This window comes from Chaetura pelagica, unplaced genomic scaffold (assembly GCF_000747805.2).
Source record: "Chaetura pelagica isolate M959 unplaced genomic scaffold, ChaPel_1.0 scaffold356, whole genome shotgun sequence".
NCBI lineage: Eukaryota > Metazoa > Chordata > Aves > Apodiformes > Apodidae > Chaetura > Chaetura pelagica.
In genome coordinates this window covers 5,118,635-5,143,459 of record NW_009953964.1, presented here as the reverse complement: position 1 = coordinate 5,143,459, position 24,825 = coordinate 5,118,635, and the positions used below count along the sequence as shown (strand labels likewise).

The following is a 24,825-nucleotide window of genomic DNA, read 5'->3' as shown; positions in this document are numbered from 1 at the left end:
GTGGAGTGGGAAATGCATATAAAATTTGGATCTGTTTCCCAACCTTCAACATAAATTCTGCACCTGCTTCCATCTGCTGGTACAGATGCATGATGTTGTACAAGAGACCTCTGCTCATTCTGGCTCTATACTGGTGCTCATGGAGCAAGAATTCCCTTCGAGTCCAAGAAACTGAAACTTACATGGAATTACTGAAGGACCAAAAGTAAAAAGTTTAAAATTGTCAATGTAACCCACCAGTCTCACTAGGAGATGAGAAAGTGCTGGGACAACTGTAGTTTTAGAATATTGATTCAGAGAAGGAAGACAGAAACCAGTAAGAATGTGCTATTCACACCCGACCAGCACATTCAACTTTGGAAGAAGTGAAGTCATTTCAATGATGGCTGAAAAAACAAGCAAGCTAGAAAACATGTTCCAAAGGAGCAGGGCGTTTGATCTCAACCAAAGACATGACCACACAGGGGTGCAGAGCAGCCAAAGGGACACACACAGAGAGCATCTCTAACTGAGGGAAAAAGCTAGTAGACTTCCCCTCCCCAAGTATGCTCTGATTCAGATTTTTGAGACTATAAAAGGATTTGTCGTTTGCCAAAAATGGCTCCTCTTACATTCCGCAGGGAAGCGCTGGCACCATCACCCACCGGGTGCACGTTGGTGAGGAGACCTCCAGCTGTCCTGGCTAGAGAGCCACCAGAAAACTGGCTGCTGAAACCATGTGCTGTCTTGTCTCCTTACCGCTTTCCACACTTTGTGCCCTCTAGGAACAGAGCAGGGGAAGTTGCAATCCATTGCATCTGGGTGCAGCTGCAGTTCAACCTGCACCCGTCACACCGGTGCCACTGGACAGAGGTGATGCACCCAATGCTTGTGCACAGACCAGGGGTCATTCCCCTCAGCTGGCCTGGTCAAACCTTGCTTTAATGATCTGAATGATATACAGTAACTCGGCAGGCACAGGCTCACGTGCCAACCAGTCAGTAAACTTCAGGCAAAGTCAGTCTTGTAGCAAGTATGCTTACAGTACAGTACAAGAGAATATACATTGACTAAGTTATTGCCTATGGCTCCTGCAGGCTGCTTTCCCACCCCGGGAGCCAGTAATGGCACAGGACTGTGTTGCCATCTTGGAATGTACAATTGCTTGGTCTGAGCATCACCAGGAGCTGCCTGTGTGGGACAGAGACTGATCTCCAGCCCAGCTACACTGCCCGGGGCCAGCTGTGCCTCGGTGGTACCTGGGCAGAGCAGCAGTCAGGTCCAAACAGAAAGGATCCCCGTGAACACACAGCACGGGACCTACCCAGAACAGCTGCAATTGCTCTATGAACTGTATGTGGTGCTGATATGAAATTTTATAAATTGATTAATTTTAATTTTTTTTAAATAAAAGTGCTCTCTGTTGCTCTGGCTCCATGGATCAAGACACCACCTACAGTTTTAAGAATCATTACATTTTTGTATTAAGTGAAATACAATCTCCTCCCTCTGTCCTTGAACCTCCATCCCTTTCCCTTCCTTTTCCTGCTCCTTCTTTTGCCCTTGCCCTGTGCTGCTTGTTGTTGCGTTTAGTATGAAATCAGGCAACCCCCAAAGGCCAGTTGACATTTTTATGTTTTGTTTTTGCAGATCTCCATCACAGATGGAATTTTTGCTGGTCATTTCTTGGAACCGATCCAGGACAAACCAAAAGAAGAGAGGGCAGTGAAAACAAACCCCAAGACAAGAGCCGGAGGAAAGAAGAATCACTGAACAAGCAGAAATCAGTTTTCCACCGGGGTGGGGTTTGCTAAAGGCTGGCTCACGATGACTTGCACCACGTAGTCCTTTGGGATTTTCAGCTCCTCCAGTTTCATTTTGTCTGCCAGGGGCCTGCCCGAGAAGAACCAGCGCTGGCTGCCCGGCTCCACTCCCTCCACCGCGTGCAGCCGCCTCTTCATGTGGTAAACTGTGTCCATGCTGCGGACCATGAGTTTGAGGTCTTTGCCTGTGGACAGGCGCAAACGAAGCTGGCATTCGTGCCCTGAATTGGGTGGGGGATCAGGAATATCCAGAGTCTCCAAGTCACCCTTCTCCTCTATCATGTTGATAGGCGGGGCGAGGCAGTAGACGGGAAGCTGGTACCGGTTGCCCAGTTCATCGTAACACTCTGTAAGAGCACCTTTAGGAGATAAGAGGGGAAAAAAATTGAGTATGAATGCATTTCACATTTAAGACTGAAGTGGTCACGCTCAGAAGCATTCACCCTACTGTTCAGCCACCCAAGCGATGATGTATGAATTCAGACTTTAAAGGATAAATACAAAAATCTCTAGTTTTCATTAAAAATTGCTTCGCCTTGTTTTCATCGGGCAACTTGTGGATAACTTCAAAAAACACCCCCTAAAAGCCAAACACATAGTTCCCTCCAGATAAACCTGGATAAACTTCAAAAACAGCAGGAAGGAAGAGACAAGGGAGGATGATGTTCTGCCCATCTGTCACTTAGAAGAGGAATATTTCAGCAGCAGCACCGTCTGAATTTCAGGGCACACGCACACCTAGAAAATACTGTTTGGATGAATTCCACGATCCTAAACCCAAGCTCTGAAAAAGCAAACTGGCAATGACTGAAGGCAAAAGACCACTGTGAAAGATAGATTTCTGTAACTTCTCAAATATTCAAAAATTGCTGGAACATTTTCCTACAGGAGTCATGGTTTAGTGATCAACGCCAGAACAAATAAACACGACCACCCAAGTCAGACAACTTTGTGGCTCCATCCGGAGAGCAGTGTCACTGCCAGAGCAACGACACCCAGCACATACTTCACATTTGCAGAGCATCTGTCACTCCCGTGTTCAAAGCCCTGCAGTTTCAGGGGTGATTTTTATTCCCCAGACTCCTGAGAGGTTACCATCAGAGGATAATCTGGGTGTTGACACTAAGGATGGCCAGGCAGTGGTGTGTCACCTTGCATACGGCATTTCCTCTTGCCAGAATGGTTCAAAGCACACAGAACAGCTCGAGAATTGTAACACTTGCAGAATGAACAAATACAAGCTGACTGCTTCACAGCAGGAGACACTTTATAAAGATATTTCAAGAACTACCATGGAAAAACAGCAAGAAATTTTTCATATGTTAAGAGCTGAAGTAAGAGAAGGCTGAAAGCAGAGCCCTGCTGCACACAGCACACACATCACTTCTTGCAGTGAGCCAGGAAACCGAGATGCTGATGAAGCTGCATCCGAAATCACACCAGAAGTCCCTTCTCACTGTGGTTAAAAAAACAGACATTCACACTCCACGCAAATGCTTCTCCCAGTCTTGGGTTTACCTGCTCTAACAAATTTCCACATTTTTGCCCCTAGAGGGGGCACATTCACTTTCAAGATTACCCATCCGTTTGTAGTTGGAAATGTTTGAAAAGAAGCCAAGTCCTTGAGCTACAGAATATTTAAAAAACTCTTTGACTCGGCAGTTCTCCACAACAACATCCAACTGCTCCTTGTTAGAAACTAAGGGTGTTGTTTTTTTTTAGTTGGAGGTATTTTTCATGCTGACAGTGAATTGTCTTAATGATCAAACAGGTAAGTTTGATCAGCAATATTACTACAATATAAAATTCTAACCTGGGGATGTATTGTGTGACTCAGCCCACTGTGGCAGCAACATCTTGTGCTGGAAGTCTTTCTTTTAGACAGAAGCCCCCCCCTTTTTTTTTTTAAGGATAATTTGATCTGATGAAGAGACACAGAGGAAATCTTTGGTGAAAAGTTCAATGTTTTTGACACAGCTGTTGTAGGAGGGTTACATGTACAGGTTGCACCAACACTGCTATGCTCTGTAATTGATTGAGAAAACAAAACCAAAAAAAGGAAATGCAGAAAAATACAGTTATGTCACTCATTACAAATCTTGTGCAATTTATGGATCTCAGAGCAAACCAGCTGATATCGAAACTGTGTTGGATCCATAATTTTCGTGGTACTTGTGTGTGATTTGCAGACTAATGCCTGAAGTTCCCACACTTCATTTTTGCTTTACAATGTTCATTTCACTCAGTATGCCTGATCAATTTAGGAAATGTCACAGTACTAAATTCTGGATCACAGTTCCTAGAAACAAGCAGATATAGTTTGCTGATTAAAAAAAAATAAATAAAAATCCAAGCTTTGACAGCCTTTCAGTTGAGCCAGAGCAGCTAAAATTGCATATTTTTTTGAAAACCATGTAACTTGAAAAGAATGCTCCTACTTTAGAATAGCATATCAAAGAGTTAATTTTAAATACAATGGGATAAGCTTGCTAAGGAATTTCTTCAGCATTTGAAGCTGAACTAACATCAAGGTTAAAGCATTAGCTATAAACAGCAGATTGCTTAATCATAATCAGATAAGCAATATTAAAAAAATCCTCTGAAACAGCAGCTAACTTGGAGGTCTGTCTTTAAAAACAAAGACACAGCAGAAGAAACCTCTTGCCAATAAAAACGGCACCGTCCCACCCCAGGCCGGTTTATAACAAATTGTTAATATAACTGCAGGTTCCCATAACCCTCACCAGTAACCCCACTCTTCCCCTCATACTGGTAAAAATGTCACTAGGACTCCCAAGCCCTAATAGCTACCATTCAGTGGCTTTCAAAACTGGATATATTGATTAAAGCACTTATTGTGAGCAGGAGAGTCTACAACAGCACCACCTTCTTATCAGCACCCTGTGCCTGCTAAAGGCCAGGCCTGAGCTCCAAAGTTGGTCCCCACCTCCAAAGGGATGTGGAGCTGTGCAAACACAGCCTGTTCCTCTTCTGCCAGCTAATTCCTGCTGGCTCTGCAAGGCTTTTGGATAAGTGATCTTTGGAGATGGTCAGGCTCTGCTACAACCTTCAAGATCTGATAAACGGCAACAAACTCTGAGGCAGAGTGTGAAGGGGTGTCACACTGGTCACAGTTCAAAGTGAAACGATGGCTGAACGTGCACGGTGAGTTTGCAGCTATTTTAAATGATGCAGAAAAGTGCAAGTTACCAGTGAGGAAGAGAGAAAGTGGTTGAATTACCTGTAGCCACCATGGCAAGGCCTATCTCTCCAGCCAGATGGCAGCTCTTCACTGAGGCATTCCCTGCAGCATCCCTTGTGCAGCACAAAGCACACAGGAAATCAAACATCCAAACTACAAAACCTTCCCTAGTTTTGCTGTTATAATTGAAACCCATGTTTCTGATCCTTCCTGCAAGATACATCAACTTGGGCCACGAAACTTAGTCAGAAGGAAAGGGCACTAAAAGAATGTTAAGCTTTTATGAGAAACCATAGAGAGAAAAAGATAATTTTTCCTTTTTTTTTTTTTAAGGTTTCCCTGTTACCTAGGCAACAAGGGTCCTCACCAGCCTGTTATGGCACAGGAGGGATGCAGCCTCCCATAAAGTGGAGAAGGGAAAAGCAAGCAAAAGGAGGTCTGCAGTTGAGGCAGACATCACCATGCTCTGCCAGTGGTCAGGGTGCTTAAAGCACTTCCGCAGCCCCACTCAACAGAGTTCCCCTTCCCTGCTTCTTTTTCCTTCCCCAGATCCTGCAGCTGGATGCTGCATCAAGCTACCAGACCAGGTTCAGATGCCAAAGCCTGGAGGGTGAGTCAGTACTTTGGCTTTTCACTGCCAGATCATACAAAGAAACCATGTAAAAGGGGCAGATTTCAGGAAGAAAGCAGCTGCAGAGAGGATGGCTGACAGGCATGTAGGACTAGGTGGAGGATTCTGTACAGCACATGAAAGATTAGGATGTCATAAAAAATACCTTACAACAATATTAAGGAGAGAAGAAATTAAGCTTATGCATACTTCACATACTTGACTATTGTTTGTCTATTTAAATATTCCTCTGGATGTTGACATGACTTTAACAAACCTGGATACAAAACTTCCTGGTAGCAACATGAAGAGCTGCCTTTGCGGAAAGTCAATGACAGAACCAACTAACCAACCCACACATCCAACCTCTACTCTAACCTCCTCTCATTCAGAATTAAGGTGTCCCAGCACACACAAGGGAGTGCCTTCAAGATTTCATTGACTTAATCATTATTCTCAAAAATTCCCAGTTAAAGAGCTATACTGTCAAGCAAGCTCAAGACTCAGTATTGACGCTGCAAGACAGTTCCAGAGTTAACTCTGTAGGCTTGGATCAGGTCAGATAGAACAGAAGATACAATGCTAGAACAGCAGCGGATGGAATTATCTGAATATTTCAAAAGTAATATTGACTTGGAGATTGGGGAATTCTGGAAGGAACTGTGAGGCTGTGCTTCTTCTTGGTTTTTATCCAGGTAGAAGACAGCTTGAGAGTTTCAGGCAGAAAAACAAGCAGATGTGATCATCATCAAGCATACGGAATGGGAACATTTTGAAATTAATTGCCCTGCAGGCCAGAAAACTTTGTTTTATTGAGATTATTAGGATGGAGATATTTCTCTGGATTAGTAAGGGAAAACACTAAGAAGGACTGGTTGAAATACTGCTTCCATCCCCCTAAGCAGTTCAGAGTATGAACATAATTGTCCTTCTGTCCATTATAGCACCAGCAGTTTAAGAGAGCTAAATGACAAAAAGGTAAACTTCTGCAAGTTATTTCAATGAGGCATATATGACCACACTCATCCAAAACCACAAAAAGTTTTAATGCATTTTAGTGGCTGTCCTGGTTTGAGCCATTTTGGCATTTCTTTAAAGCTGCATACTTTTCTCCCTCCAGAAAAAGCAGCAGATTTCTTGCTTGCTGTTCATTATGCGCCTTCTACTTCTTCAAGATTTCAAGCACTTTTCAGAAGGATGGCTCAGAAACACCCAAAACTCAAAAACTGAGCAGATTTCCATCTCTTCTTCCCTTCCCCCAGACAGACTTGCTGCAGGAAAAGAAATTACGACAACACAAAATGAAATCTAGCATTGCAATCAGACTAGCTAATTTAAGGAGCTTAAGTGTCTGTGTATAACACATTTGCCCAAGGAACAGCTGGTTCATTTGTTTTTCTTATTAAATAGCTCCATTCCAAACCCATGCTGAGCCTGGATTGCTGAATAAATTTGCAACAGTAGAGCTTTCACCTGTAAACTATTGGGTTGAATCCAATATAGGTCACTAATGCTTGAAACTCATTATGAGCACCAAACGACAAGTGGGTTCCTCTGGGTCCTACAGTACAGCAATTTCTAGAGAGCAATGACTGAGGCAGAAAAGCCAAACTATCTTTTCATCTCTATTAGTTGCTGGTTCCAGATCATGGCTGGGAAACACAGGATCTTACAAGAAGAAAATGTGTTCTGACGTCACCAGCAAGAGAGAGTGAAGGGTGACTTTGCTCAGAATGTGGACAGGACTGAGACAAACAAGTAAAAACATGCAGTGCTTTGTCCCAGCTCTCACCTACAACCATCACAAACCAGGAGGAGTTAAAAGAAAAAAAACAGCTCTTTCACTTTAAACCCTCTAGAACTTAATGATGACCAAAGTGGCTTAATGCTGCAGTTAACAACTGCAGCTCTCCTGTTTTCTGGAGGGCAAAGCATGCGAGTACTCGTGCAAGCTTATGCCTTGCACCACGTTGTACAGAGAACAATAAAGCAGCTATAATCATTAATGCTGTGGATGAAACACTTGATAATAAACCACGCATACAAGCCCCCTTCCAGCCTGCTTCTACCTAAACTTCCATGGGTTATGCAAATTTAAACTGCCACAAAGCTACTGTACAAAGCCTTTATAAAGGTACAAACTTGTCTCCTAAGCCACAGCACAACTGCTTGCACAACACAGCTCTGCTCTCATCTTCAGCCTCCCTTTATAACGAACTTACTCCAGCTCTTTCAAGAATGGGTTTTGTAGATAATAAGTATTAAGCATTTAATAATTCTCATTTCAAAATATTTGAAAAACAGCTCTTCCATTATGGGAACATGATCAGTCTGGCTCAATTTCACAAAGGAGAACAATTCCCAGAGCCAGCAGGAGATCCCAGGGCTTTCAGGAGCTGCCTGGTGAGCAAGGACCAGCTCACTCCTGCTTGTGGCAACTGGCACATGACATACTGGAACTGTGCTTAGTGCATTACAACAAGGGAGAGGAGAGAATTAAGATACTCTGCTACTGCCTTTGTTATCCTCCCACCCCATTCTCTGGCAGGAGACGTAGCTTGTAGCTGGTTCACTGAAACAGCTATTGCACTCCTGATGCTCACCTTCTCATTTAGATGTTCTTCAGAAAGAAAACCCAGCTCACCCAGGTTCCAAGATTGCTGATAAAATAATGTGCATTCAGCTCTTTGAAAAAGCTCTGCAAAAAAAATAACCTGAGACATGCTTGCAGCAGAAGGCTGGAGTACACAGACTCGATGTCCCTTCCAACCAGAACGATCCTAACTAGCTACTTTTGCTGTAACAGTGCTTTACAAAGCAAATCTCAGTTGGAGCATCTAGCCAAAGATCCCCCCACATATATCTAAGTCTGCTTCAAACTAAGCACATCTCAGTCTCGTGCAAGGCAGGTTTGCAAATCAGGTTGGTGATCTCATGAGTATACTATTCTTAAAACCAGTTTTGCAACTCACACCTGCAGGCTGGTGCAGGGGAGGAAAACCCAAACTACTGTCACTGGACCAGCAGTGCCTGGTTACTACAGGAACCAGAGGACAGCAGCACTGCAGAGGGTACGATGGCATCGTCTGAGCACTCACCTGTCAAACAAACTGAGACTCATTTGAACAGTGAAATGAGACAAGGGGTTTGTGCCACTTCTCCAGTAATCTGCTGGCTGAGAGGGATGTGCCACCATCACCCAGTCTGAGGTATGTCTCGTACACCCGCTGTAGCTGAAAGCCAACTGGTCTGCATGCCATTGCTACCTGTGTCTGTTAGAAACCTTTTGCTTTGTTTTGGACCCTGGATATACACAAATCCATGGGCCCCAATGGGATGCACCCACAAGTGTTGAGAGAGCTGGCTGATGCTTTTGCTCTAACACTCTCCAGCATTTTCAAGAGATCATGGCACACAGGAGAGGTGCCAGAGGACTGGAGGAAAGCCAACGTCTCTCCAGTCTTCAAAAAGGGCAAGAAGGATGATCCAGGAAACTACAGACCAGTCAGCCTCACCTCCATCTCTGGAAAAATGATGGAGCAGCTCATTCCAGAGGTCATCTATAAGCACATGGAAGAGAAGAAAGTTATCAGGAGTAGCCAGCATGGATTTGCCAAGGGGAAGTCATGTTTGACTAATCTGATAGCCTTCTATGATGTTGTGACTGAATGGGTAGATACAGGGAGACCAGCAGATGTTATGTACCTTGACCTTAGCAAGGCTTTTGACACTTTCTGCCATAGCATCCTCAAAAGCAAGCTCAGGAAGTGTGCGGTTGAAGAGTGGACAGTGAGATGGATTAAGAACTGGCTAAACAACAGAGCCCAGATCAATGGTGCAGAGTCCACCTGCAGACCTGTAAATAGTGGAGTCCCCTAGGGACCAGTGCTGAGCCCAGTCCTGTCCAAACCTTCATCAGCAACCTGGACGAGGCAAACAGTGTATCCTCACCTGGAGCACTGTGTGCAGTTCTGGGCTGTACAGCTCAAGAGGGACAGGGATTTACTTTTGAATATCTGAAGGGTGGGTGAGGGGCCAATCTCTTTTCAGTCATGCCCTGTGACAGGACAAGGGGCAATGGATGCAAACTAGAGCACAGGAAGTTCCACCTCAACATGAGGAAAAACTCCTTTACTGTGAGGGTGACAGAGCACTGGGACAGGCTGCCCAGAGAGGTTGTGCAGTCCCCTTCTCTGGAGACTTTCAAGACCTGTCTGGATATGTTTCTGTGTGACCTGCCCTAAGTGGTCCTGCTCTGGTGGGGGTTGGACTCGATAATCCCCAGAGGTCCCTTCCAACCACTAACATTCTATGGATTTTGGGGAGGAGGAGCAGGGCCAGAAATGGGGTGTTTATTTTGGGAAAAGGCTGGTGCAGAGATACGAAGTGTATTGCTGGGCATGCTGATCACATGCTTTATCACAGCAGAGCATCAGCATCAGTTAATTCATTAGCACTAATTAACTAGGCTGAAGGTGAAAGATAATTAAGATTAAACAGTCTTCTGAAAGATGGAAATTTCTGCATGAGATAAGCAAGCCACTTTTCTTCAAACTCCAGCTGCAGGCAGTAGATGTGCATCTCTTACTGTCCCCACTGTGCTGGAGCAGTGAGAACAGGAAAGGGAGAGGACAGGGATTAGCTGCCAGGGGAGGATGGATGGGTGGGGATGGAGAACGATTTGGGAAGTCCACTTATGGGAAAGAGGGGCTCAGGGCCATGAACCAACTCCCTCAAAATTCCTTTTAAAAAACCTCACTAAGGCCAATAAAAACACTGGCAATCCTGTAAAGAGAACTGGGAACTGCAGTTCCACTGTGCTCGTCTGCCAGAGAAAGAGAAGCCAGAGAAGAGGGGACCTGCACCAGAAGGCTCAAAATTTGATAGTGGTTTAACTTACCAACTAGAGTGAATTCTTCCTTAATACAGTTTTACTAGAGCACAAATACCTACAGTCTATGCAGCTCATTGGCTTTTCATCTGCTCTGGCTGTGGCAGACAATTAAGATGCTCATTGGGTACACACCTGTAATGCACAGTGTGGCTGATGACTGCCTGTTGCTAGAACAGGACTAAGAATCACAACAATGAACAAAGCAATTGAAGAGGATGGTGAATTTTAACCACAACTGTAGGGTCAGAGGCTGGTTATGGCAACAAGTTATAGCACCTTTATGACAAGCTTCCCCATCTGCCTCCTTTCAGGCTTTTAAAATTATAGAAATGAGGGGTAATGGTTTTAAGTTGGAAGAGGGTAGATTTAGGTAAGACATTAGGAAGAAATTCTTTAGTGTAAGGGTGGTGAGACACTGGCACAGGTTGCCCAGGGAGGCTGTGGATGCCCCTTCCTGGAAGTGTTCAAGGCCAGGCTGGATGGGGCTTGGATGGGAGGTGTCACTGCCCATGCAGGGGGGTTAGAACTAGATGATCTTTAAGGTGCCTTCCAACCCAAACCATTCTGTGATTCTATGAAACCCTAGAACAGACTGATCCATCAGTGAGTTGTTCTTTATCCAAATCAGGTTTGACAGAGGAAGTAAATTATGTATTAATGCTTGGTAGTTGTCATGTTAGCAACACCATATGTACTGCCACTTCTGTAGCACTCTAAAACTTGGATCTAATATTGCAAGAAGGTAACAGCTTCCAAGAAACATTACATCAGGGTTCAGAGCTTACAAGTCTTTTTAGTAATGAAGTATTCATGTACTATTCTGCTTTGCATGTCATTAAAATAGATGCCTGTCTAGACGGGCTTCTTAGATAAAAATAATAATTAAAAAAGAAACTAGTTGGTAAAAGAGGTTCCCTGTATACCCTCTTCATTTACATTTGTATTTCTCCGTTATCCATCTTCCTAAAGTAGGTAGGAGGGATTTGGAGAAAAAAAAGGAAGCATAGCATCACAATTGTCTGAACCTGCATAGTGTCTCTCCACGGACAGAAGTTACCTTGTCTTCCAGAAGTAACCAGAAATAGCAATTACAGAAGCAAGCAATAGCACCTCTGAAGATCACATTTTCACACAGAAGGCAGAATTCAGGGGAATCTCATTGGCTTGCAGTGACATTTTCAATGAGGAATACATTTTAAACACATCATATTTCTTCTTCTCATTTTACTAGTAGACAGCAAGGCAGATGAAGCAGATACCCAGTTCTACCACTGTTACAGACCAATGATGGAGTAAACTTCCAGTCCTGCTGAGTATTTCATAAACTAGACACCACATCCTGACCACTATCAGATTCCAGAAGAATATACTTGTCTGCAAGATCTGCAACACAGAGGTCAGTAAACAGTCTGAAGCTTCTTAAAAGAACTTGAGACATTCTTTCATCATGGGTCCAGGTTTATTTCATGGCCATCATGTAGGATCAGTCTTGTTTGCTTTTTTCCTTAAAGGAGTTAGCTGCACTTTCCTGGTCAACACATTGATGGTGAAATAGAATGCAGTTCTGAAAACAGTGCTACACAGTTGTCCCCACTGCAGCAGAAAAGGCAAATTGAAACCAAAGACAGGAAACAGGCATATGCTACCAGGGGAAGAGGCTTGAGAAGAGACCAAGTAATTATGTTGACACAGCTCCTCAAAATACCTTTCCAAAAACAAGAGAAGTTAAAAATATTTAAGGAAAACAACTGTAGGATGTAGCCATAAGTGGGTTTTTATTTGAAGGGTTGATAGATTCTAACTTGCACTTAGATATATAAATATTTCAGCCAGCCACAACTGCTTTACGTCCCGATGATTTGATTCAACGCTTCATCCAAAGAAAACAGGGAAATCCAGAGTCCCTCAGAAAGGATGTTGTGCATCTATTTTAAAAATATTAATCACAGCAGAAATGACGCAAAGCATCATCTTAATTGTAGCTCCAGACTGAAGAGGCTTTTGAGAAAACGGACACTTTTTCAAGGTTAGGAGAAGTCTGATGAAGCACAACAGTGCAAGGTGTCCTTGGCTAGCATGGACACGCTTCTCCTGCCACGGCAGGGAGGGCTCGTACTGGTCCTACAGAACACACCCCCTACACAAGGCAGTGGCAGCAGAATCAAATATGTCCCAGTGCTACAAGCACTGATGAAGGCTACAGTAAGGAAAATAAAGCAATTCCCACAGAGGAACGGGTTTTCCACAGTAACCCTTAGCCTTAAAGCGGCACAAGGTACATTTTACATGGTGAATACATGTACTTACTCCTCAGTGTCTGAGTACTGGCCCAAGCATGTGAGCTTTAAGCAAACAGGAGGCAAGAGTAAGAGATTCCATATAACAACCTGGAATTTCGGAGAGATATACAAAGTTAAAACAACAGCAAGGGGTGCACCATCAGCATAAAAGCACCTCCAGCAGTGATACATTAAGCCAATTATCTTTACCTGCCTCGTTGATTAGCCATTGTAATTCCCCCTCATTCTCTACACACAAGTCTCTGAGCTCAGCTTTCCACCACACGCTTCGCACAGCGGTTGCAACGTTGGAAGAACATGACTATTGGCCAAACATCAGCCTAGCTGCTCTTTGCTTCTTTGAGAACAAGAGAAACCCCAGCACTGTGGAGCACCACATGGCAGGCGTTGCAGACCCAGTGTTCTCACATGAAATTCAACAATTACAAAGGAATTTATTGGCACTTCTCTAATTTTCAGTCAGGGGATCTCTCAAACAGCTCACTTTTCTAAGAAGCACTTCTCTAATGAAAAATACCATCCAAACCACACTGTTTTAATTCAGCCACAAGCTGCACAGTGACAGCCCAGCAGCGATAAATGATACTGCAGGCATCTCCATGTCTCACTTCTTCTAACCATATCCCAGTGGAGCATAGCCCTCCCAGGATGCAGGGGCTACATCCCGGAGCTCTTCAGAAACCTGGAGTCACAGCCAGCCCAGGAGATGGAAGTAAATAACCCATTTATTGGTGCTGTTAAGAATCACTTCATTTTGTGGCAGAGGAGGGCTCCTCCGCAGTGCACCGCATTATCAAACCACCGCTGGTTTACATCCTTCTTTTTCTAAAATGCCTGCAAGCCACTGGTTGCAAAAGTAAAGGCCCTTCATAAATGATCCCTTCCCACCACTTCTGAGGCTGTGGATGCACAGATGTTTTCTGTGAGCAGCAAAACCACTGGAGCTGTTGCCCAATTCCCAGCTCCCGCTCGTTCCTGCTGCTGCGATATCCGTGGATTTGCCCTGCTAGAGGACTTATAAACTGGATGGGGGAGCTGAAGAATGTCCAAACCAAACGCTGTGGCAATGGACACTTTGCACTCAAAGATGTACACTGAGCCTGCTCAGCATCCTGCAGCCCCAGAAAAGTGCAGGGAAGCAGGCAACCTGCTCAGTCTTGCTCTGTAGCTTAAAGAACTCAAAGTCTGCAGCCCTGGTCAGTATTGGGAAGCCAATTCTACTATTGCTCTCTCAAGTTGGGAATACACATTCTGCTTTCTTCCACACTGCCTCCAATACCTGAAAGAAATGCTGAACACACCCACACACCCCACCAAAGTAATTAGTTCTCTGTACTTCCCTTTCTAGGATGCACAATTTACCCTCCAAAGTGTCAACAGCTCTACAGAAGGGGACTTGGCAAAGCAGCAGCCCCATCTTGCTGTAGAGGATTGCCTCCCTGCTCCCTCAAATCCTCCTCTGACTCAAGCAAAAACAATCCCAGGAACTTGAGCAAACAGAAGAAACCAGGAAAGCTAGCTCTGCTATATAGGAAAGCAACCTTTTACACCACTTCACATTAAAAAAAAAAAAGGCTTTATCTTTGTTGATTTTGTGCTTTATACTTTAACCTTCACAGTAAAACTCTGCTTTGCCTGGGTCCTTTCAGAGTAAAAATTGGAGCAGAGACAGGAGAACACACAACTGAAGAATAAAAACAACTGGCTGTGGGTTATTCACAATAATACCCTGCCTGTCTCCTAGATGGCTTTCAAAAGGGAAATGGGGAAAGTACTCAAGAGCATAAGCTCCACTTAAACACAAAAATCAAATGAAAGGTTTCTCTAAAGCTTTCAATTGCCAGCTCTGAAGTGGTTACTATGAAAAAGGGTGTTTCTACTGCACTACAGTCTGTAAATTAATGCTGCAAACTTCATGTTTTTCAGTGTGAAGGTAAACAAATGGATTGCTTTAAGCATCCAGGAACTGAAATAATGTGCTGTATTTTCAGCTGGGAAGAGCTGTTTTCTCACTCCTATTTATAAATTGAATATCTCCTTCTTGAAGTTCCAGTCTAAAAAGAAAAATGCAGCTAAAGCTGCCAACTGTGCAAGAGCCATGTGATGAGGCTTTATGGACTTGACAGCACTGTTAAACCAAACGACAACAGAAAGTGGTAAAAGAGAATGTGAAACCAGGCTTGAGAAAAGATTTAAATGTTTTGCAGTCTGCATCTACGTTTTCAGTCCTCAATTCCTTTTCCAAAGGACAGGAAGAGATTAAATAATTGGTGTAATAACTGACTTTTGCTTTTTTTAATTTCACAGGGATCAAAAGCAAGAATGGAAAATTCTCTTCATGCTACCAGACAACTTGCTAGACCTTCTTGAGTATCTGGCCTGTCTTCAGTTGTGGCAACCACGGAGCAAAGGGACCCTTGATTTGAGTGTAACATTTATAATGACTTTGCTCATGCAGCAGGGCAGCAGCATGGCTGTCATTCCCCAGCACTGCATGGATGGGCACCTCCCTGGAAAAAGGCATTTCCCAAGAGCAATAAGCCATCTTTCCAGGCATTGCTGGCTCAGTGATGGACACAGAAAATGCCAAGAAGCACAGTGGCAAGAGATGGAACAGGAAGAGAAGTTGCCACCCTGCCAGCTGCCTCCCAGCAGCCACCAGGAAGTGGGTTGAAGCAGATGAAGCCTGGTGTCCAGGCAGGGGACATGCAGCCTCAGGCCACTGGTTGAAGATGCCTAATTTAGATGAAGTCTCCGAAGGAAACTATTACTGTGCCTGAGCAGAACTGAAACAGCCAAAGCATTTCAGAAGCTTCTCATCAGTGGGAGGCCCTTTCTGAGGACAGAGAAGGTAGAAGGAGCAAGCATAAAGTTGCCCCATGAGATCCTGAAGATGAGTTGGTCTCCCTCAGGGTGCTGCAGGAGCCCAGAGAAGGTGCTCACCCCAAGCAGCTGGACAGTGGCGTTTCTCTCCACACTTCTCACATCCTTGTGCCATGTCTGTGCTTCAGAGCGATGCAGGGATGGGACTGCAACAATCAGAACAGCCAAATCTTGAGAGGCACCACCCAAACTGGGATCTCAGCTTTGCCCTGGGCAGGCAACCCTTCTGGAGTGTACCTGTCAGTGCTGTGCACACATGGAGGCAGGAAGATACTAGAACAGTCTGGGTGCAGTCTTGTAAAACCTAAACTCCATGTAGTCACCAACCATTTTACCAAAGATAAACCTAAGGAGGAAACTTGACATCAACAACTTTTAAAAACAGACCCTGACTTGAGAAGACCAAAACACAAGCACTCTTCTAATGCACACTCATGTCCTCAGCACTATCAGCAGCTGAGCTGGTTCTTTGCAAGACCAGGAATTTTTTGGGTTTTAATTCCATGCCTTTGCTATCATTTTAGCTGAAGCAAAACAAAACATAAAAACCTTCCCTCAAACTAAGCACTGTCTTCTGCTGAGCAGAGGTTAGTACAAAAAAAACCAAACCAAGCCCCCCAAAAACTACTAGGCTTAACTGTGAATGTTATGATATTCACTGCAGAAAGATTTTAGAGTTTCCTTAACTTCTATGGTCTGCATGCTCATTTCAGTACTGCTGATCATATTGACAGATACACTTTGATAGTCACACTTCCCAAAGCTTTCATAACTGCTGAAACCTAAAATTAGACAGCCACTGTCAACAAAACACCATTCACTATCATTTTAGGGAGACATTAGAAAAATCTGACAACATCATTCCACATCCACTTTGTTCAATAACATTTCACAGTGTGTAGACAATGTAATACATTACAAGAGAAGTATTTTGTCAGTGACAATTAAAAAGTCTCTGCAAACAAATAAGCTACTGAGAAAGCAATTCCTACAGCCTTAACCCCCTAGCAAAAGCTACGGAATGGGTACAGCAGCTTGCAGGCAAGGGTAGGAAATATAAAAGCACAAGGCTCTTGTAGCTTAACAGGCAACAGTTCACAGAAACAGATTCAGTTACAACACTAAAGATGCCATGGTGGAACTGTGCACATTCATCAGTACAACAGTTTAGTCCAATATAGCCCTCATACAAAAAGCCCTGCAAAAAGTTACAGAGGTCCACTTCTGGTTCTATTTATTTTCAGGAAGACACAGATGAAGGGGTCAGCATTAAACACCAACTATATAACTCTGTTGTTATTTCCAAATTATTGTACAAATATAAAGACTTTTAACTTCTGAGAGCCTGGTGACTACCTTCCACTGCTTGCTTTCCCATCAACATCTGGGAGCTCTCTTTTAGCAATTACTGTCTTGGAAGCCTGGAAAAATCAGTGCATGAGAGGGATACACAGGGGTCTTTGCAGAAAGCTCATTTACAGTAGCATCCCACCAGTGGCATTCACATGCAGCACTTCTTGGACATTAATAAAGATCAGGCATGTGACATGAGGAACCTTAACATTCACAAAGGAGCAAGGTTTGGCAGATATTCCCACTTAATAACTAAAAATACTGCAGCAGACATTTTCAAAAAGGTGATGCACAAAGACTGCAACAGAACAAAATTTATACCGAACCATTTGAATTAGAGACCACGCTTCAACTTGTCTGATTTCACTCCAGGACAGTATAAAGAAACCCTCTTCTGATACAGGATCCGGCTTTAATACAAATGAATGTATATGCCTGTGATATATAATACCTTTTATTAAATTAATATGAAGTGGCACAGGTACTAACAGCTGGTACAGCCTTAAAAGGACTGCTGGCACTTGGGTGCTAAGGCTCCCTCTTTGGGACAGAGAACCGTCTGGTTCCTTTTCAATAAAAGCATTGAATGCTATTTTTATCCTTAGTTACTGTTTCTACAAAAATAAGCTACTGTGATCACTCCTCCCTTCCCTACTCCAACTCATACACAACCTCGGGTAGTTTTGCTCTGCAGAGAAGGATCTGCACACCCTCTCCTCTCCATACAGGCAAGGATAAGGCTGGTTGGGTTGACTAACTCACATCAATAGCATATACTGCTCTGCTTTCTCAGAATGATTGTGTTCCTTAACCCTGCAAGGAAGAAAATACCAGCATTTTGCTTATGTTTTGCCTCTAGTGTCAGTACAGACTGCACTGGCCATCCAGTCTCACACACTGGGGGCAACTGCTTCAGGCAGACCCTGTGTCTCTTGCTCCAGCACTATCTTGCTCTGTAAACTTTTCATAAAACTATTGCAGAAAAGAAGTTAGAGCAAGGCAAAACCTGTCAGCCTGACATTTCCCCAAACATCACAATCATCTCAGAAAGGATGTAAACCAGGTAGTACCATCCACTGAACAAAGTCAATAAAACACCATCCTAATCAGCAGCAATAAAGCACCCTGATGGCCACCCTCAAGATCACATCTGCACATCCAATGCTTCTGAGCACAGACACAGCTTTGTTTCCAAAACAGCTTCAATAATTTTTCTGATTGACACCAACAAGAGAAGGTGAAATAGCAGCTGCTGCAAGAAGCAGAAGTCTTCCAGCACTCCCAGTGATTTACTTAAGCAGTATAAAAACCTCCTCTGGACTTGGTGCACCATGGATGCAATCAACAGTAAAAGCAATGCTGACATCCTGCCAAACACACCTGTGCCATGGGTTGCTCTTTCCACGCCAAATCAGAACATTCCATCAGCTTTAGCTACTGCCCTCTCTCCCCTTCCCCTTGCACTCCCAAGGACCTGAGCAACAGTGTGAAATCTTCTATTTATAAACAAAAAAGGAGTTTTCAGCCTAACAGAGGGTAACCCTCTCAAACAAGTACAACTAACAAGTGCTCACATAGTAGCGGGTAAGTACGTGAAGTGATGTAACGTGTCCTTTGAGACAGCAACTGTCCCCAACACCCCAGACCACACAAAGGAGAGGCAGAGCACAGGGGGATGCAAAAGCTGCAGGCACAGCCATTAAAAAATGCTCTTTAGTGCAGGGAACCATCAGGCCCAAAGGCAGCAAATATCACAGTATGATGCATAGTTACAGCTCAATAGGGAAAAAGAGAGTTTTGCTGGAATCAGAAATTTGTGTTTGGACTAGGGTGGGGTAACCAGCAGAGGTGAAGCAGCTTTCCTCTACACCACTGCTGCTGGCTTGGGCTTTCTTTGGTTTGGGTTTTTTTATGGTTTTCTGTTGAGCTTTTCACCCAAAGCGGACGAAAACGCTCATATTCATGTGAAGAACATTTCAGTAATTTCATCTGCTTTTCCCCAGCATTTAAGTTAAATATTCCCATCCCTACTTTTCGTGATTTCAAGTATTACACACAGTAAATGTGACAGCTTTGCTTGCACACAAAGAGCCAGCACTGCAGGACTGCTCATGTTAAAAACATGCTGCAAGCTACAGGAGCTGTATTTTAAGGCACAGAGAAGTTGACTGCTCCTGAGCAAAGCCACTGGGCTTAACAGAGAGGCCCTTTTATAGTTCAAATAGTATTAAAGGAGTTAAATCCAATATACTGGTAACCGTGCTACAGCGGATTAAGTGTCCATCCCAAAATTTAATAACTCCACTTAACCCCAGACAGATTCCAATTAATATTAACTACTTTCAGGACAAGTTCAGCTTAACACTAACATTTGGTGCAGACCTTAATAAAACACTATACACTTCAACATATCCTTTTTGATAGCTGAGATGTATGTAAAAGTGTTCTTCATTAAATTTAAATGGACTCATTAATAAAATATCGAGGATGTGCTACTTTAAGCTATCAGGAAAAAAAATGTATAAATTGGCAATAATGTTATTTCTATTTTTAAATGCATCCCACAGAGGCACCCAAGATAGATAAGTGCTAAGCCCATCCCACAGCTTATTTATTTATTTAATACTTCTTACATGCTATTTTTAACTGCAGAAGACAGCAAAAGGCATCCATTAGAAAAATTATATTGGTTAGAATTTTCTTCACACCAGTTAAACAAGTTAGATATCTGGCTGCAAGCAGTTTTAAGAATAGATGGGTTTTTTCCCCCTTCATTTTCCTATACATTTCTGGAATAAAAAAAAAAAAAGCAATTTTATTTTTGCAGCGTCAGCTAGGCCAGAATTTGTATTTGCAAACCTCTGTCAGTCCTTACTCACTCCCCAGCTCCCTCTTCCCACTCCTCCGCTTCCCGCAAGGTTTAATTTTGTAAGCAATAAAAGGTTTGAATGCATACACAACATGCTTACCACACAGGGACAGTTAAAACAGAGATATATGGGTTTGGGGTTTTTTTTAAGCCTCAGTTGTGCATAGAAATGAAGCAAAAGGAAATGCCAGTTTCATAGCATTGCATCATGTTGCAGAAGACCTACTCCTTAAGGAGAGGAAAAAAGATAGTTAGAAAATTGCCATTTTTTCAATGAAGTTAGAGAAATTTATCTTAGTTGATGTTGGTAATGCAGTTTTCCTTAGAAACCAAGATTCTCTGGTAAGCTAAGAAACCAAAGGAAGAATATCTCATCCTTGTCTGACAATCCCCCCCATCTCACATACAAGTTTTCACAAACAAAAATGCCAGACCTACATTGCCAAATTATTTACTTAGAAGAAAAAATTAACTTGATTTCTACATGTCGTCTTTTAACTCTATGCCTACCCTGGGGAAATACAGAATGTTGTCATGCATAGCCTTAGCAGCAAGTTTTCCCCTTTCCTTCCCCTTTTAAGAAACAAAGCCTAACTCCAGCACTCCCTACCTGTTTCCACCAGGGTTTCTGGTGGTGCAGAAGACAAAATTGCACATGGGCATTTATGTGTTATTTCAGGAAGCTCTGCAAGCATTTTGAGTCTCCTAATTTTGTCACAGAAGACAAAGAACTGGATGTGTCTTTGCCGCCTGGCCAGGCAAACAGCTACAGGCAATAAAAATGGTACAAGTGATGATGACTTTGTGAGGTGACACAGGTCCCCTGCCATGCCCCAGGTCCCCATGCCCAGGGTAGAGTGGGCAGACCCTGTTACATGAGGGTAAATCTAGACAGTGGTGTAAGTAGCGAAGCACAGGACTGGATAGTTCATGCATATGCAAGCAGCCCAATTTCTTAACATCCATCTTCTCTCTTTAAATTTTGCACAATGAGTTTTTGTAAACAAAAACATGGAGGTTTTCTGTGCCGCAGGGAACAAGGACAGTTTGTTCGTTCTACCTGCCTAGAGATAAGCTCGGTTTGCTGATAACAGGCATTACTGAGGCCATAAATGGAAGGCTTTTATTCATAATCTATTCACACATGGTACTAACAATGCTTGATGACTAAGAAATACTTGAATTTCTAAAAGAAGTTGCTTTCTCTGTAGTGGAAAGGTCACACTGCAGAGAACTATGCAAGCAGCTGATGCACAAGGCAAGTGTCACCACTGGAAAGTTGGATAAAAAGCAAATAATGCAATTTTGTGGGTACAAATACCACTACTCAACTCGAGATAAACTGGATAAGTATTCAAAATATTCTCTGTATTTGGCACCTGGCCTCAGGCCAGGCCTGGCTGGGGCAAGAGAGCCTCTGATGTACATTTTATTTCTGACTTATTTCTGAAATACTCTAAGTATTCTGCACGTGGGCCTTAGAAAGCAGACTACAGTCTGCCAGTAGTAGGCAGGACCCCAAACTGTCTGCTGAAAAGCCAAATTTAGAGCTCACATACTTCTTCCCCCTAAGTATTACACTCAATTATGTTAAATGGGCTCATTTCCAGGGCACAGCATCCATGCTACATTCCACAGACTGCCCAAAAAGAAGAAATGCGAGTTATCTGCCTTGTTTCAGATTTTTGCTTGCAACCAGAAACTGCTGGGATTTAAAACCCTAAACTCTGAATAAGCTTCACAGGCAGTTATTCAAGAAACTAAGAAATGCTATTTTCAAAATCTGGGAATGTCAAAACTACACATCACCCATCTTCTCGTGAGGAGCACTGACACACAAGCAACTCCATCTCAGAACCCAGAGACACATTCTTCCAGGAAAACTTAAACTTTCCCACTTCAGTAAAATCCTCCTCTACAATTACAAGTTCTTATGCCACTCTAATGAGCAGAAGCAGAGACCTAACATGTCAAATGGCTTTTTTGCATGACTTGACACGGTGAATGTAACATTTCCTCTGGAAGTGCTGTTCATACATACACTTGTGCAACATTTAAACTGAATAATCTAGTGCTGTCAAAACAGTTCATTACCAGGGTCTTGTCAAGTTCCCTAACCACATTATACAAACAATATTCCTTTCACTGCAAAAACATGCTTGCGATTCAAATTTTCATTTACTAAAAGAATGATGTTCCTGTAAGTCTCCTGACTCAGACCCTCTTTGCTGAATGTGCATTCACACACTAAGAGACAATTCTTCACATCAAGCTAAAAAAGTCTGATCTGGAGAGCAGCTCACATAAGCAGCAAGAGACCTCACTGAAAGGTAATCTATATTTTGTTAAACCCGCCCAATATATAACATCGAGTTTTCCTGACCTCTACTATTTTTATTTTAGCAACTAAGCAAAACAATGCAGTGACTACCTTAGGTCTGCAAATACTCAGTCTCTGAAATATTAATTACTTCCATTTATCTGAATGGAGACTTAAAATTATCAGTATCTTTTGTTACCAGTTTTGCTAGACCCCTCTCACCTGCACAATTCCCTCCAGCTCACTAGCCTCCTAAACACTCAGCTTCTTCTGGGATTTTTCAGCAATGCAGATGTTTTAGAAGAACAAAAATCCAGCAAGGCTATTGATCTAGAAGAATAATATTCTGTTCTTTTCTTGACACAGAGTAAATATGTTATTTAAAGTATATTATTGATATATAAAATCAAGAAGCTTGGTAGGTAATTTAGGATTTCCAGATTCTGACTGGTTTATGAACTAGTTCAAGAAAAGAAACACAGTATCACAAGTACAGGAAGAAAGAGGTTTTCTGATACCAGTTCCATGCTAGATGACTCCTTTATCCTTTGAAAACAACACTGGCTTATAGCAGGGGAATTATTTTTCTCTCCAACAGATTTGGGCCAGAACGTATACAGGCCTCTATCTGAGATCTCCTTGGTATTGGCAGGTTCTAGAAATAATTGACTTTAAAACTACAGCTACTGCAGAAATAATTTTTGTAGGCATAACTGCCCTTGACAAAAACTCACTATCAAACCAGGAAAACATCAACCTCCTTGAAAACAAACAATGATCTGAAGGACCATGAAAGATCACCCATGAATTATGGAAAAGCCAGGTCGTGTTGCAGCACTGGAAGTTTCCACCTCTCAGCTACACTGTGGAAATCCTGACTGCTGAACAAGAGAGGGGAAAGGAACACAAAGAGCCCTGACAAATAGTAACGTTTCACACTTTAGTACGGGAAAAGACAGGCAGATCTCCAAATCCACCCTTTCAAACTAAATACATGATCAATATATGTGACTTCTTAAGGGAACTGGGGACCTAACACCACCAATAAAAGAAGAAAAAAAAAAAGGTAATAAGAATAGTCATGAATCTCATTAAGAAAAGTTATGCTGGAAAGCAAGGTACATGATCTTTCACATCATCCTTTCTCTCCTCCCAGGAGCTTAACACACATAATGTCTTTTATACAACATTCAACTCCACATGTCTAGACCAAGTTCATTACTTGGGGCAAGCCCCTTCATGTCCCTTCTAGAAGATAAGGCACCAAACAGAGCCCAACCAGAACAAATACCTGCTTCAGAGCAGTGTGTTTGATTATGGGTTGATGATATGGGCTTTTTTTTGGGGGGGGGGCTTGTTCTGGTTGTGGATTGTTTTTGTCTTGTTGTTTTTTTTAAATTTCATCCTGATTCTTTCAGGTTACTAAAGATACAAATCAATTAAGTTTTAATTATTTTTAATGCAGAACTTGAACTGTATTTCTACTGGGAATAAAGGGGAGTGATTAATTACAGAGAGTTGAGTGAGGGAGAACAGCTTGAAAAATATCTGAATTCAGAACAACAGAGCAAAAGGGAAAGTGCTCAAAGGAAGTGCCTAAAGTTTATCTTGTACAGGATCTTACAGCAGATTGCCAGCACCATTTTTTGGGAAAGTTTTTCATACTCTTCAGAAAAGAAATTTAAAAACTCAAAACAATTCAACTGCCAAAGAAACCCCTAAGATCAGGGAAAAAACCCACAACCCACTCCCATTCAAAGGGAAGCTGGAAAAAAATTAAGAAAACTACCTTTGAGAATGCAGATGTTTCAAGAGATGACCAAGTCTCGAGTGCTGCCTACAGAGGTTAGACTCTTAAATTCTGTATTACACCATGTACCTGATCATACATGCACATTTTGGAAATGTCAGAAAGGTAGGCTTTCTTGGTCTCTTTACACACTAAGGTAATTTTGCTTTGAAACACCAACGAAGACAGTGCACCTGACAGATACGTATTTAAAATCACAGAATACGTGTCTCAAGTGATTCTCAGGTTTAAAAACCATTTGCCTCACCCTACTGTTACAACTCAGGCCACAACAATCTTAGATGAACCTACCATGTGGTAGTGTTATGTTTGCACCATCAATGATTGCTTGTGCCAGTTCATGATCGTTGCTCTCAAAAGCATGTGCTGCAGCCTTCAGGGCATCCCAGATCTCCTTGCGACCTTCAAAAGCTGGTGCTGTGTCCCAAAACTCGTCCCTCTTGCTGCGCAGCTGCCCGTCTGTCATGGGGTAATCACTCTTCCATTTTGGCTTCTCTTTTTTCAAGGGCTGGTTACGACCGAGAGCAACTGTGAAGGAGAAAGAGGAAGGGAAATTAAAAAGATGTAACAGCACAAATTACTGAAGTGCCCTTTGGGCATTCTGGTCAGGGTCTACAGAGCGAAAGTTTCCTTCCAGGCAATCCTGATTTTTTTTCCAGCTCCTCTGAGGCATCACCTCCCTTCCCCTGGACTCTAGGAGGTTTTACCTCCTAGAAGAATTGAGGGGCTACCTCCCGCTTTCTGATTTCACCTGCATCCAAGCACCCCACAACTTCTTCCCA

The 24,825-nt window shown here is 42.9% G+C and overlaps 1 protein-coding gene across 1 annotated transcript; it reads right to left on the bottom strand.

The window, feature by feature from the left end:
* Positions 1-1,446: 1,446 nt before the first annotated feature.
* UBTD2 (ubiquitin domain containing 2) lies at positions 1,447-24,567 on the bottom strand. The gene is made up of 2 exons (XM_010001966.1): positions 24,335-24,567; positions 1,447-2,161 (listed from the first exon to the last, which is right to left on the bottom strand). Exons 1-2 carry the CDS (start codon positions 24,507-24,509, stop codon positions 1,764-1,766), a joined length of 573 nt encoding a protein of 190 aa, XP_010000268.1. The 5' UTR covers positions 24,510-24,567; the 3' UTR covers positions 1,447-1,763.
* Positions 24,568-24,825: the final 258 nt, after the last annotated feature.